The sequence below is a fragment of the Ammospiza caudacuta genome, chromosome 6 (assembly GCF_027887145.1).
Source record: "Ammospiza caudacuta isolate bAmmCau1 chromosome 6, bAmmCau1.pri, whole genome shotgun sequence".
Taxonomy (NCBI): Eukaryota; Metazoa; Chordata; class Aves; order Passeriformes; family Passerellidae; genus Ammospiza; species Ammospiza caudacuta.
The window spans coordinates 20810639-20826776 of NC_080598.1; the positions used below are offsets into that span (position 1 = coordinate 20810639).

The following is a 16138-nucleotide window of genomic DNA, read 5'->3' on the forward strand; positions in this document are numbered from 1 at the left end:
CTACTGGGGGAAGGTAAACTGGGCTTAGTTGTTTGAAACAATGGGATCTTAAAAATCAATAGGGTACTCAATTACCCAGGGTTAAGCTCTACTGGAAAGGCAAATTAAGTTGTAAAGGTAATACTGCTGCTCTGAGCCCATGCATTTCTGTAAGCATCATTAAGTTATCATTCCTGAAGTACAGAAGCAATGGTGAATAAATGAAAGACACAATGTTAAATCCATATAAGAAGGATTTTTTTAAATGCAACACTAAGAAATTGTGAAATTCACTGCTATACTGCAGGACTAAAGTGAAAGTTTCACAAAGTCAGAAAGGGATTAAAGATAGATGTGGCTGATGAGACCATCTAGTGGTGCACTTAATGGGGTCAAGACAATTCAAGTAATGTAAACATCTCTCCTAAAGTGAGGGAGCTGTAAGAAACTTCCATCAAATATATGGGTTATCCCTTATGATGCTTCTTGCAATAAACTCTAAAACCTCTGGGTCCCTACTTCTCCCATTACAATTTCAATAGTACACTTGGGTTGCTCAGATTGCAGAGTTTAGAGGCAATTTCACTTGCAAAGTTATTTGACCTGTAGGGTACAACAAATTGTATAAAATAAGGCAGTGTTAGACATGGCTGCAGCTAACATACCTGGCTAACCAGACATTGTTCTGATTTGACACAGTACAAGTTCCTAGTTGTTCAATTTACAAACATTCTGGTGTTAATTTTTCAAGTTTTACTACATAATTTCTGAATGTAAGCAAGTACCTCAGAAAAAGAGAAGTCCTTTTAGAAGTCCTTTTATTTCAAAGTTATCAGTAACAGACAAGTTGTGAACACAAAATAATTTGGTTTGGGCTGAGTATATTTTAACACTAAACCTGATCTCCCAGTAGTTTCTGAATTGTTATTGACTATCACATAATTTCAGGTAGCCTGCCCTTAAAAGGAAAAAGAGGTGTACATTGAACTGGGAATAGGTAAGCCACATAAATAATAATAATAAATTTGTAAGGAAGGATAGGTCAAATAAAAGGTAATGAGAAATGACAAAGAAGTAGAACACTGTAGGGTTTTGTTAAATTGCATACAGTATGTGTGTGTGTACTTGCCCACACTTGCACACACACACATCTCTGGGTCTGTATAGAATCACTGTTCAGCTTGTAGTGCAGTTGCTTATAAAAAATACAAAAGACATTCTGTTGTAAACTTTAAAGAATATTTAATAACTTTTAAAAAATAAAAGGTATATTTTAAATTTTGTTCTTTATATGAATGCACAAAAATGTACCATTGTAATTGCAGCAACAAAATCCAAAGAACAGAGGAGACTGCCCACTGTGGTAAGAGACCAGTGAGAAGGGAGGAGAATTCACAATGGAATCCAAACAAGATTTCCCATGGCAAGTCCCAACATGTTTTCTAACTGTCTAACTCAGTATCTACGCAGATCATTTACATTTAGCAAATTCTTGCAGATAAATTAGAGTAAATATGGAGTCTGGGTTTAAATAATGCCACAATCAACTGCTGGTTTCTGTTGCTTACCTTTGGTGCCCCACTTATGGCACAACACCGAAGCCAAGGGGTAAATGAAAGGCTGTGACTTTGTCCATGCTGGCTGACACCCTCCTGTCCTGCCCTGGGAAGGTGTAAGAGGCAGCCCAGTCACTCTGTGTACTCTGTGTGACCAGTGCTCATCAGTTTGTGAGAAGTGAGGGTTGGGGTGGATTCCATAAGCAGCCCTATTGATGATGCAAGAGAGAGGATTTGTACAGCTTCTACAGTGCAATCCCTTCCTCTCCATATGATAAATCCTACAATGCTGCATTTAAATGCTAATTATTGATCATAGAATAATCTTTTATGAGTTTGTTTGAGGGGCGAGACCAAAGAACTATTCATAGAACAGAAACTGAAGTGTATTTCAGTGATTGTGCACTGTATGATGAGCAGCTAAGTAATTCTGTTGTACAAGTAATAACATTTGGCTGCTAGTGACAGTACAGGAAAAAAAAACATATTCCATTAAATATGGGTTTGGGTGGGTTTTTTTTAAATAATTGTGAAAATGAGAGGCCAAAAGTATATTTAGACTGAATCTAAAAAGCTAAATCCTGATGCTGCTGAATTCAGTAGGTTCAGTCATATGCCCTGTGCCTTCATATCTTGTTATTAAGCAGAAACAGCCATGAGAATAAATTAGGAGTGCTCCTTTATTGCCTTTGGTTCTGTCTTTAATTTAAATGTATTGAGTCCTCCTTCATGTTTAAAGATAAGAAGTCACAACAATATAAAAGGCTTTACTAAAAGTGACAAGACACTAATAGAAGCAATTGGAATGACTTCTGTGTTGCTCTGCCTGCATTCAATATCAGCAGCCTTTCAAATGGATATTATGTACTACAGGTTACTTATATATAATCAACCAGTTTAATGTGTAAAACGGAACTGTCTTTTTTTGGCTTTTTGGTTTTTTTTTTTAAAGGTTGTTGCTGTTACACATCACAAAATCTTCTGACCTTGTCAGCAGAGAAAGGATGTAGTGATCTTAAGAAAATATGGTAAGTCTGAGGCTTGTTATATGCAGTATGTTCAGAGGTATGAAATTGGATTGTGCTGGTAATGCTGTAAGCACTCTAACAGCTGTTTGGTCTGTGTGGAGAGAGTTAATAACATTAAATATACAAAACAGTCCAGTTCAAATTATGAACAAATTGCAGTAGCATCGCAGTTGGTAGAGGAAGAGGAATATTTTAAAAAGAATTATTAGCAGCAATATGTGATCTGCGGGGGTTTTTTTGTGTTTTTTTGTTCTGTTCTGTTTTTTTCCCCTAACTGTATGTTTTTGTTGCAGTGACTGGGATTTACAAAGTGAGGGTTGCTTATACTCCCTTTAGGTACTTGTTTTTTAAAACCAAAAAAGTTTATCTTGTAAAGACACCTAAACTCTGGAAAATGATTAGAGGAAACCACAAAATGTGACTTGTCTCCAGTCTGCTTCTCATATTTTGTTTCCACTGAAGCTTTACCTAAAGTCTAGAGGCATTCTCTAAGAGCTCAGCACATATTACTGTGAGACTCACAGGAGAAGGGTCTGTGATCTCTCTTTTCTCTACACCACCATCAAGCAAATTGATAAGAGTTGCTCTCTGTGGGAGTTCTGCACAATGGTTTGCTCCCATCAGCTGAACCATCATCAGCCTGCTATCTCTGTGTTAATTTTTAATGGCAGGGATCACTACAAATAGACTTGTCTACCTTTTATCTGTCTCAAAAAAAAAAAAATCAATGTTTTATGAATGTATTCATCACTGTGTCGTGCTGCTTTTCAGCGGTAGAAACTCTGAGTTGTCAGCAGAAGCACCCCTGTGTACAAACTATAAACCAAGGCAAGAACTAATGGCACAGCTAACCTGGAATTGTATCTGTGCAGGTTAAGAAAAGAACAGAGTAGAGAGAGGGAAAACACACTTACACCATCTTTTGTGTGCAGGTGAGCCTGGGCTCAAGAAGCAGAGAGCAGGGAGATTGTGATGACTGCAACACCAGTGAGCCTCTTGCTTTGGAGTACAGGGCACCTGTGTGTGGGCTACTGGCTCAGCTTGGGTATGTTGGGGCTTGTTTGCATGACAGTAAAATCCTTTAGTGGTGGGGAGGTTGCTGTGATAGTGATGGGGAAGCCACAAAAAATGCACAGAATTATTACATTACTTTTACCTTAGCCTGCACAGCTAAATGCCCCATGGGGGTAAAATTTTGGAAAATAATTGCTCTTTTAAACACCAGACTGTCCTAAGCAATTTCCCAGAAAATATGGAGTAGCTCATGCCTGAGAGTGAGAAGACTGCAGGAAATCAGCAGAGACAAAAAAATCTCCCAAATCTGATGAGTGAGAATGAATCTGTCAAATAATGCAGGTCCAGAATCCAGAAAGGGGTTAGTTATGGGTGTAAAGGAGATTGTTCAATAGGCTGCGGGTTGGCAAGTGCAGTTTTGTGCTGGAAATTGTCTTTAAATCAAAGCATGCAAAATGTCACTCAGAGCTGAGACCTGCTGTTGTAAGCAAGGTAACTTTCCCTGTGAGCTTGCTGCATGCTTCCAGTCTGCAGGAATGGCTGCACTCAGCTTCCTGGGCAAAGACAGCTCCATGGTCACCTCTCTGCTCTAAGTGACAGTGGCTGAGAGCTGCACAAATGATGGCTGAAGGGAGAGGGCCATCTGCATTGCTCTGTTTGCTTGTTCCCTGCTGTGTCCTTTCCCTGGGGTGCTTCAGCTTCTCCCTGGCACATATGCACTACCTGGAGCAGTTTGCTGGCAGGGAATTATTTGTTTGAACAATAGGACACATCTGATTTTTAACCTCATCACCAGAAAATGTGCATAGGAGGGTACTACATCAATTACTTCAGTTATCAATGAGTGGCTGTTCCCTAGTTAAGGAAAGTAATGGTTTTGATTTCTGCATATTTCTGTGATTCCATGATATTCTAGAAAGTGTGGATTATATTCTAACCAGCAGCTAGGTGAAGAAAAATGCATCTGAAAAAAAGCACTGAGAAGTGACTCCGTTCTAACAGAGACTGATGTGTCTTGGCTGTTGTCAGCGTGCAGCTGGGAGGAAAAAAAAGGTAAGCATAAAAGCATCTGAAGTCTTAATAACTCTCAGAAAAATGAGCAATGTGCAAAAGATTTTTCCTCGGCAAGGCAAACTCTATCATACCTGCAGATGATGTTATCCCAAAGTAAATTAATGAAATGGTGACGTTCAGGGAAGGAACAGCTGACAGCTTTGTACACATCTTCAAGCATGGAAATGAGTGATATTTTTTGGCAGACTTACTTGAAACAGGGATGATAAATAAAACCATAGTAGACTGACAGAGAGAGCCCACTCACAAATTGTTTACTGAAATGAAGATACAGCTGAAAGTAATTACTTGTTTCCCAGAGGTATAAGTGATAGTGCCTTGTACAAGAAATAATACTTGGTTATTTCAGTTGGAATGTAAAATAGGATAGAAAGGTTTCCTCTTTCTGAGGTTAGATGCTGGGTATTTTCACCTCCTTTCAGAAAAGTATGTGTTTATGAATGTAATATATATAACATATGCAGTCAACCATCTATATGCCACTGGCAATTAGGAAGTGAGGCAATGTCCAATATTGTTTTCCATTAACAGCCAGGATCTCGCTGTACAGATTCTGATTAAAAGCCTGACTCTGCGACACAGAAGATTAAAAATACTCCTTTAAAACAATGCACTTCTGAAGATGATCCTCTCCTGGCTACAAAATCATCTTGAGACACTTGGAGTCAGGGCTGCTTGATCTTGACATTTTAGCTGTGTGCAAACTGTAGTAAAATTACAATTGCATTCAGTCCTAGCTACTCTGTACCTTCTTGCTGAAGAACATTTGTTTTCCACCTCCTCTCTTCCAGACTGGGAAATGCAGGAAGGCAGCCTGGCAGCTTTTGCAGAGGTTGCCTCAGTGCCATCTTTTCTCAACATGGGTCTGCAGTCAGCCCCTTGTAAGCAGCCTCTCATGCCTTGCCACAGGCCATGGAAAAAGAACCATGCTTTTTTGGTTTTCCTCTGCTTGAAGACAAGGCTGCTTCTTACCTGTGCCAGTTCAAGTACTGACTTTTTCTTTTCTTCCTCCTTCAGTAAAGTGGGGTGATTCACAAAATCTTCAGAAAGATAGCATTATACACAGTTTATAGTACAAAGGGGGGTAGGGAAAGGTCAGATGAATGAGCATGAAGGAGATTTCTCCTGTGTCCTTTGGAGGAGAAGCAGAAAGATTGGGAATGGTATCTATGCACAGTAGGTGTCTGCCTTGACTACCTGACAATACATGGTCATTGCAAAGGTGAGTCCGAGAATCTAAGAGAAAAGAAACAACAAACAATCGTTTTTCAGTAAGTAAAAAACCCCTATTTATTGAAACAACAAGACAAAAAAGAGCAAAGCATGACACTAGTTTTGTTCACGCACAGGAGGACATAACACATACTGTGTTTCCTGCCTGTGCATGTCCTTGTTCTATTCCTAGAGTCTGTCTGCCTTTTGTCCTTATCCCTCTTGCTGTCTTACAGAACGGACAGCGAGAGCAGGGGAGAGTTGATTTCTCACCAGATACTGGGAAGAGGTATATTGAAAAAAATTTGGATGCCTTTTGCTTGAAAATATTTTACAGCAGCAATCCACAGCTGTGTGGGTATTCTGTGGGTGTCCCTGTAGCTGTTGTTTTGGGAGACATTGGGTTAAACCCTGGCCCTACAGATGCAGTGGTTTACTTGACTGTACTTTACTTTTCCAAGAGTATGTGTGCACAGGTCCCTGTGGGGGAATCACTGGAGACTGAACATGCATTAATCATGGCCATCAATGCCTCATCAACAATGGATGTGTTTTTCTACTCAGCCTATTCAAGAGAAGCAGCAGGGAGGTGGGGGTTCTTCTCCCAGCTAAGCACTGACCTGTTGTGCTGTCTCTGGTGGATTACTTCATCAAAAGGGATGGGAGAGAGTCTTATTTTCCTTCCAGCTGAAGTACCTATATGAATGTACTAAGTACTTGTTACTTTCCCTTTGCAACACCACTGTAAGAGTTGTCACTGAAATGAAGGGCTGCCAGGTAGAAAATTTTAGGGTATGAATTCTGTTTTAAGCACTTAATTTGACCACTTCAAATTTAGTCTTTACATGAGTAATAGTTCCTGTTAATGAGTACTTTGAAAGAATACATGAATACACACACACAATTATATTTGTGAAGAAAAAATTGTTATAAAATGAATCTATATTTATGAAGAAAAAATGGTTATTGTTAATCTTCCTCAAGTCTCACTCTTCTACAGTGAAATCAGATTATTAGGTTTTGGTGTGCTGTTTGTAGCAAGCGCTGGCCTTTTGGAAGTATCCACCTTCAGGGACAGCTATGTAACAACACAGTGGTGGCTGAACTTGGTTTATAGTTTGAAGCATGCACGACTGAGGAAGATTCTTCTGTTGCATGTGCTGTTATAGCCTTCAAATTATGTGACTGCATGATTCTCTAAGATGCTAACATGAAAAACTGCCACATGCTATGGGCCAGAACACAACTGAAACAGCAGCAAGAGAGGGGGCTCAGTTCATTTCAGGTGACAGTACACAGAAACTTTTGTCATCAGGTACATTTAATCATACCAGGCAGCTGGAAGGCAGACTGAAAATCTGTTGTGTTCTGAGGTGTTTTCCCTGCATTGCACAGCATTTACTAGGAATATGAATCTGCATTTTTAAATTGTCTGAAGGTGCTTCCTCCCATGCAAACTAGCAATGTCTTTCTGTCAGAAAGATAGTATTGTCTTAGAAATTTAATATAGTTAGGGTATTTATGAGAAGGACTCTGACCATGGGCTGCTGGGGATTTTTAGTGTATCCTTTAAAGATACCCTAAATGCGGAATGGATGCTCAAAAGCTGGTTTGTTTTTTTTAATCATGGTAATATATTAACAACAGTCATAAATTGCCTGTCTGCCATATGATCTTGTGCTTTTTTCTCTAAGCATATCTGCTTATTATACTGGAACAAGCCCCAGAACTCTACCGAATTTGGGCCTGTGAGGCGTCAGGCATTTGCATTAATAAGTTGCAGCCAATAAATGACATACAAGAGAGTAAGATATGTGCCATTCTGCCTAATCTGTCATTGTTGGGAATGTGAGTGGAATACTAATCCCAGGCTCTCTCCTGCTGCTAGTGGCATACCAGGCAAATTTAAAAAAAAAAACCCAACCAAACCAAACAACCATGAGTTAATCTGCAGTTCCACGGTGTTAATTAGCTTAGCAGTGCCATCCTTTGTGCTTGCATGTTGGGTGTGAGAGAGGGGGAGCTAGAGACTAAAGCTAGATCTTCACTGAATTTAGGAAAGGCACTTTGAACCAGCCAGAGCTCCAGCACAACTTTCACCTGTGTATCCTCAGGCTGTGCCACAGGTGCTTACACTGGCACAACCACAGCAGGCTGGGTTAGAGGCACAGACATGTAAGACACAAAGTGGTGGACAACAGATTCTTCTCTGACCAAAGTCACAGTGGAAAGGATTGCAACTCAGAAATCTGATAGGCATGTCTATGCCAATCATAGTAAAGGGACATGGGTTTATTGGCAGGGTTTGGGCACCACATCCTGATTTGTAATTTACCCTGCGCCTGAGGGATGAGGTTGAAGACTTAAGTTACCTCTAGACTATGCTGAAGTTGGCTATTTAGCCTAAGTCCTCTCTGGAGAATAACTGGACAAATAGAGGCACCCTAAAGGCAGTTCATCCTACCCTGATTAGGTGTCTGGAGTCCAGTCTCCCCTCCCAAGTCCAGTTTCAGTCTTATATAAACCACTTGATAAAGTGCCAGCTCTTTGCAGTGCATCATAAAACACTGTGCAGTATTCCTAGTTCTGTGCCTTGTACACAGTATTTTAACTAAAGTAAAACTCAAAGTGCTTAATAATTTTGCCTGATGGTAGACAAAAATTCTGCAAGATTTAAAACCTGCTTAGGCAGAGTATATATCTGAATCAGTGGTTACTTAGTTACAACTACTTAGGATTTGAAAATTGGTATTAAACTGTACCTGCACCATAGCTGTGCACAATCCAAAGATTCCCACTGCCAGTAAGTTTTCCTGGAGCCATACTTTCACAGTTTCATAGCAAGGCTACAAAGAAAAACAAACCAAGAATATTGTATTGGCCATAAATACAGCTCTACTCTCCCAGGAATATACAGCTAGAGAAAAAATGGATCTGACCTAGCTGCTAGGTAGCCTGGATTATCATTTCAGTGCTGGAGCAACTACAATCTGTTTTTGGGTTGAGGCTTGAACATGGAGTACTAATCCCAGACACAAAACAGTGCACCTCCAAAATGCTGCATGAGCACTGCTCTGTATAAATTCAGCCAGTAACTAAAAATATTGTGCTGATTTTGGCTGGGGTAGAGTTAATTTTCTTCACAGTGATGGGTATGGGGCTGTGTTTTGGATTTGTCCTGAACACAGGGTTGATAATCTGGAGATATTTTTTGTTATCATTGAGCAGAGGTTACACAGAGCATGGTTTTTTGGTTTCCCTATTGAACTGTCTTTATCTCAACCCACTCTTGTCTCACTTTAACTTTTCTGCTTCTCCCCTTGGTCCCACTGGTGGGAAAGTAAGCAGGCTTAGTAGCCAACTGGGGTTAAACCACAACAAATAAACAAACACTGGGTTTAGGTCCTCTTTGCTCTCTAAAACCCAACCAGAAGCAGTTAGAACCTTACAATGAGGCTTTCATTTTCTCCACATTTCAAGAAAAATAAACATTTCTTATAATGCATAAAGACACGGGAAACCAAACAGTTCAAGTGTGAGTGGCTCAGTAGCTGCTCCTCCTGCACATGGGCCCATTTCATACCATTTCCAATCATTTCAAACTGCAGTATGGGCACTCCATTATTTTCTTCATGCTTTAAATTCTGCAGCAGCTGTAGCCCTGTTTTACTGGTCCAGTTTTGGGGAGGGTGGAATTGGCCCAAGTGAAACCTTTCTTTAAATAATCATGTCTGTAAGACAACCTTGTGCAAAAACAGGCCCCCCTGTCTTGTAAATGTTCATGGCCAAGAATCATTCAGCCTTCAGTTAGGGGTTTTTACATATGTATAAAGGAAGAACCATAAATGGCCATCAGAAGCCAGAGGGTTAACCTGCACTGATTTTCTTGCTACCCTGAATAAAATAGAAGAAGAATTTTTCAGCCCTTAAATTAAAAAAATTACCCAGAGCTACTCAAGAAGTATAAGGAAGCTGTGTTTGATGTGAACTCAGCCTCTGTGAGTACAAATCCATGCATATGAAATCTCACTAGAAAGTGGCCAAGACAGCTTTACTCATTGTCTTCACAAACCATTAGAACCAGCAAAACTTAGCTATAATTCCACTTCATCAGGTGGCCTACACCCCTCCTGTGTAATTGCACTACCTGCAATTAGCACAAAGAATTGCTGAGGTAATTTCAGAGACATATTTAGGCTCTGACTATCTGTTCCAGAAAGATCTTGCTGAGGCCATTGTAGGGAAATTATCCCATGGAGTTTTGAATTTGATTACAGGCAAGTGCAGCAACAAAAAAAAAATTGCTGCTGGCAACTCAGCGGAACAGTTCCCACTCTTCTGTGCAGTGGAGGCCCCCGAACCAGAGCTCCTGGTGGGAGAGGAGTGCTCAAGGCTCTGCCAGTCCTCCTGCCTCAGGACTGCCTGGGCTGTGATGAGCTACAGCTGCTGCTCCAGGGCCTGTGTATGCATGAACCATTTGCCTTTATTGCTGCCTGACCCCAGTAGGTGGGACACTAAAAAGGGCATTCCTGCCATTTCCTACCTTGATGTCACTAGTCTGCACTGCAGATCAGTGTTGGAATGGACCTGTCTGCAGTGTGAAACAACAGCTTGGAGCCTACTGAAAGGAAACCAGCTCATAAAAATAACTAAATAGGGGGTTTCATTGGAGGTCAAAGGCCACAGCTCAACAGGAGCCTTCTGAAAGCACCTGATGAAAGGTGAATTAGGATAGAATGAAGTGCACAGCTTATCATCTGTGCAGCCCTGCAAATCACTACTGCCTGTCCTTCACCTGGGCTGCAAGGCAGCTGCTGCCATGTGCTGCAGAGCTACTCACCGCTTTCCACCAGGTCCCTGGGGAATGGAGCCCACAGTTCTCACTGAATTCTAAGCAGCAGGAGTCTGGCACCCGGGTTGTGTTGTACACTTCGAACCAGTCCGTGTAGTTGGAGACTCCGCAGCATCTGAACTGGAAAAAGATGAAGCGAGGTGATACCGTAAGTGTGATCCATCACTGCCTGTTCTGACTTTGCCTCCTGGAGCCTGACACTCAGTGCATTTTGATAATACCAGCAGAGGCTTTAAATTTTAAAGGAATACAGTACTTCCTCAGCTTTACTCAAAACAGACCCCCTTCTCTACTCTTCTTTATTAAGTTTAAACATGGCCTTGTATGCAGCTAATGTTGATGCAAGAAGGAAAGGGCCCCTATTTGCAGAGGGAAGATACTGCAGGAGCTGAAACTGGACAACCTCAGACAAGTACTGAAATTGAGTTATTGACTGACCAGAATTTTAACAGTTGTTTGCAGCTTGTCAAGAAAAAAGATACAGGTACAGCACCCAAGAAATGAAGATACTACTTCTGGGATCATGATTGGAGTAAACAAGGTGAATTTCTCACTAAGCTATTAATTACTAATCACCTTTGAAAGACTTTGCCTATCATCAGCAAAAGGTGTATTTCTCTCTGTGGTGCAGTTCTTTAATGTCATCATCTGATGCTGCTCTAACAGTTGTGCATTAAGTGTCTGCCTACAATGACACAGTGTGTGCAGATATCACAACACTGCTAAATCAGAAGGTCTGTTTGACTTTGGTAGTGGGATGAAAGGTGCAGAAACACACAGTGGTAGAGGGAATGGCTCTGTGGCCATCTTCCCCTTGGGAACTGGTATATTCTTGTGATAGGAAATAAGCTGGGACTCACTATCACATAGATGTATACACCATCTGTTGCCCTTATGCAAAAGTATGAATTTGTTGGGATTTAGACACTTCAGCACCAATGAGTAAACAAGACAACACTGGGCTGCAGAACTGTTCTCTGCTATTCACAGTACCTCACATTTTTTGGGGCTATGCCAGCCACCTACCTAGTCCCAAAATTACTTGCCAAGATCTTATTTTTTTAAATGTGAATTTAGGTAAGCCTGAAGAGTGTTTTTAGCATCCCTGTAGAGACCACTTCTCTTGTTTCTGAGAGACTCATAATCATGCAGACATCTGCATCACCAGGGCCAAAGACCTAATGGAGATCCTGATCTTTATACTGGCTTGAGGGAGAGTTTGCCTTTGTTACATAATAGCTGTAGCGTTCAGGCTGTAGTAGAACTGTGGTGTTCAGCTCTTGCTGCACTCACAAAATGTGCCACTCCAGACCCATAGAGGGCAGAGGTATCACATGCTGCTGCCTCATGCATCTTATGATGCTTCAAGCACTCAGAAAGTACTCCTTGATAGAGACATTTCAGTCTGCTCACAGCAGAGTTTTTCTTCTGTCAGGGAAAAGTCAGAAAACTTTCCTGCACAAACATCTATCCTTCCAAGTTTCTGCTTCAAATTTTGATTTGGTCTGTGGCAGGGCTCAATCCTCCACTTGCAAATGTTTCATTTTTAAGATTACAGGCTTCATTTTCTACAAGCTGACATGAAACTAGAAAAAAAAGTTTGTGCCTTTTTTTCCTCTATGTTGCTGCACAGAAAACAGGAGGTCCATGTGTAACAGGTCCCAAAAGTGAGTAGGAGCAGCCTGGAATACATGGCATACATTTGAGGAAGGCTGGTTTATTTGGAAATCTAACAAGAAGAAGGTCTTGCAGGCTGTCATCATTAGAGTCAGGAGGCAGCTCTTTGATAGACAGCGAGAAGTGACAGCTTGTAAACAGCAAGCCTTAAAAATGTGGCTCATCTGTGATGTAGAGTGTGCAGCGGTAAGGGCTGAGACATTTGAGTGATGTTCTGGCCAAACACAAGTGACACAAGTTTGCATAAATCAGAACTAGACTCCTTCTTCTCATAATAATGCATGGCTGAAGGTGTCAGTCTGACAGACTACGGAGATGAAGATGAAGCACGGGTTTTGTAGCCAAGTGCTCACTAACAGGTTGAGGACAGCTGCTCCTATGGAGCCTGTGAAGCAGGAGCTGGCTAGGCCATGAGCTAGGACTGGGACTCCAAAGAATAAAATTCCTGGTAAGCCACAAGGTGAGAATACGAAGGGATGCAGTTGCAAAGATGAGCTGCAGTTGGACACTGCCTGCCCACACAGATTCTCTGTACAAGAGCACAGCAGACACAGCAACGAGCTAAGAGAAGTTCAAGGTATAAATAAAGGACACAACACAGGATCAATGGTCTTGGGATTGGAAGAAATAATGTCTGTAACTACAACTGGAAGAAATATCTTTGGAAGACAAAGGACGGATGAGCAATGGGATAAAGCAGCGGATGATCCATAGCCCTAATCAAGAGGAGGTGATGAATACAGCAGAGTTCTAACACCACAGAGACCTGAGAGTGCAGAAGCAAGGGAGGGAGCACTGCTCAGTGAAGGCCAAGTTCTGTCACTGCCATCTCTAGGGAGCAGGGGCATTGACCCATGGTCAAAGATTCAGGAATGAGGAAACAAGCTGCAATAGGATTGAATGGATCACCACTTCAGATCCAGCAAAGGGGTTCAGAAGCCAGAAGGGCAGATAAGCTGAGAGCTCAGTAAACTCAGAGACTTCATTATGGATGTCCAGTAGGAAAGAGAGAGTGCAGGAGTGATTTTGGATCATGTGACAAGCAACTGATTTATCCCAGGTTGATGCAGGTGAACAGTAAGAAGCCAAATCGTTGAGGGAGATGAGGGACCATTAGAAGAAAGGGGAATATGGAGGACTTTTTTTTAGAGTCCATTTAGATTTGAGAACAATGTTATCTTGAAAATTGGCAAGGTTTCTAAACAGGGATAGTTGGAGACAGCCCTACACCTGGAGGACTGAGAAAGCTCAGGGCACATGAAGGACAATGTCTGTCACCAGCAGTTTGTTGTAGTCATTTCTACCACAAAGGCTGATGTTCTGCCAATGCCAGGCATGGAAGCATTGAAGTCTCGATTCTTGCAAGAACCACATTCATTTTTTGGTCACATTTACACTCCTGTCTTGTTCTCTTCACAAGTTAAGTGATAAAATTACACAAGTTTCCTAGTTGCTTATTTCTGTTCCTACTTTCAACATTTACATTTTATTAGAAATAATTACAAACTAACAGTGCTTATTTTGGAGTACTCAGACTAACACATGTTAAAAGGGAGCAATCTATTAAAAAAGTTTCTATGTCTGTGCAACAGTGCAACTCCTGAAAAGGAGTTGGACACTTGTACATATTTTACATTATTCTCAATATTGAAGGCTAAGTAGGCCTTATCTTCTTTGCCAAATTCCTGCAGACTCAGTCAGGCTGGGATAGGGTTTGTGAAAATAAACAGATACTCAGTCCTTGCTGCAGACAGTTTTTTAGCAAAGCCTTGTTTTCTGGTTGTGTGAATGGGGCAAAGAACTAGAGACAGAGTAGGAGGCCTTCTATACACCTTTTTCCACCATCACTGTAAAAAGTGATGAATAATATAGTTTTGTTCTAAAAATCATGTTTAATGTGTGGTGGTTTCAGTAGTAATTCTAAAGTATGGCTTGATCTAATAGAATCAATGACTGAGAATAGGGAGATGGGTCAAATTTCTTCTCAGTTACTGTGGTCTAAACAGACATGAAAAGGTATTACACAGCAGCAAAAGTGAGCTGAATTTGCTCACTTTAGTGAAGCTAATAGGTTTTCTGCATGCTTCTCAAATTACTGCCCGCTTAGTTAAAAGTAGAAGTGCTCAAATATTGATCACAAAGATGCTGAGGATGAAGCAACATTTTAAAAATTAATGCCTGTTTCTCATTTTCTAATGATCTCCACCTGTGACTTTAACCAGTCCTGGTGGGTAAGGAGTTTAATGCAATTCAGGGCAACTTACCTCCTAAACTATCAGAATTTTAGTCATGTTTGAAAATCACTTTGTAAGCTTTCGTAGCCTTCAGTCATGACACACAGAATTCATCTCCTTGTGTTTCTGATCCTTTTAAGGTTTGAAACGCTATTGAAAAGGCTGAGAGTTTGGTTAGCTGAAGGTATTAAAAAGAAATCAATAGAATGTTCTGATTTGAAACAGCTCCCTGACCTAGAGGCTTACTAGGACTGCAAAATGAGTCCAGTGCCTTTCCTCTCAAACACTTTGCAGGTTTGCAGCTTAACCCAACTCCTTTATTGGTAACGTGAGCAGCTCAGGCATCAGCCAAAACTGCAACTTCCTCTTAAAAGACAGGAAGGGAAAAACTCAGTTTTCCCCTTGTTTCCAGTGTCTTGAAAATGGCAGGCTTCTGTTTAAAAGAGGAAAATAATTTCTCAAGGCACAAAGGCTTCAGAAAAGAAAACCTTCCTCAAAAGGTGCTCAGGCCTTTCACACTTAGACAATCACCACTCACAAGTCACTCTGTGCTCTGGGCATCCACACTCCCTGTCAAAACTCCCCTCTGATTTGTGACTGGCCAATCCCACAAAAGTCAAATGCCATCTAAACGTGGTTCCTTGGAAAAACTTTTTCCTCCTTTTTTCAGCCAAAGCTGCCATACACAATAGCACCTACTGAATGCAGAATGGGGGTGGTCTCTACCTTAAATCTTGGGAGAAATTAAGAACTATGCCAGAGTGTGAAAGCTACTGCTTTAACCACTACTCAGGCTCTGAAAAATACTTTTACAAAGAAAGGGATGCAAATGCAGAGGGGACAAGGAGTCATTATGATTTCTGTTACTGTCATGTTTTTTACATGGCACTTTTTTTTGTGAGGCTGCTGTTTTCCATCCACATACAGACACAGCCCATGGCTCAGCCAATGACTGATGTCTCCCATCAGGAAAAACTCTGTCCTATATGGCATCGTGGTTGCTCTGCTGTGGCTTTTGGTGAGAGCCTTAAGAGACAGAATGCAAACAGGAAGCCTGGGCTGGGATTTCCCTTGCAGAAAATCCCATGCATCACCCTAATCCTCCAATCAGTGATTACACTCTACTGATTAGGGATGTAAGAGATAATGATTATTACACAGAAACCCCCCAAGTTGGCATTTAGATAGCTCTATTCAACTGCAAAGTGTTTTACATAATTAACCATGATGGGATTGTCTTTGCTGCACCTCTGCAATAGTGTATTCCCACACAGTTTTGAAAGATACATGTGAGAACCAATTATGCAGAGTGGCAAAAATGGATCTGTAGGAGCTCTTTGCTGTTCTCCTCAGTGCCCAGCATGGAGAGCACAATGACTCTGACACTGTGGTACTGCCAAGCTGGCACGTGGTAATTTCACAGTGGTCATGAGACAATTATGTCCCCTGGCTGCACACAGCCCATGGAGTGGCATTTTCTTGTCACCTTCTGAGCTCCTAGGAGTTAGCTAA

The 16138-nt window shown here is 41.2% G+C and overlaps 1 protein-coding gene across 1 annotated transcript in view; it reads right to left on the reverse strand.

Annotated features, from left to right (window-relative positions):
* Window positions 1–808: 808 nt before the first annotated feature.
* TSPAN4 (tetraspanin 4) overlaps window positions 809–16138 on the reverse strand; it is a 187498-nt gene continuing 172168 nt past the window's right edge. The window contains exons 5-7 of the mRNA XM_058806428.1: window positions 10704–10835; window positions 8626–8709; window positions 809–5887 (exon numbers count right to left, since the gene is read on the reverse strand). Coding sequence (XP_058662411.1) covers window positions 5819–5887; window positions 8626–8709; window positions 10704–10835 — 285 coding nt within the window. The 3' untranslated portion in view covers window positions 809–5818. The remainder of the gene's footprint in view (window positions 5888–8625; window positions 8710–10703; window positions 10836–16138) is intronic.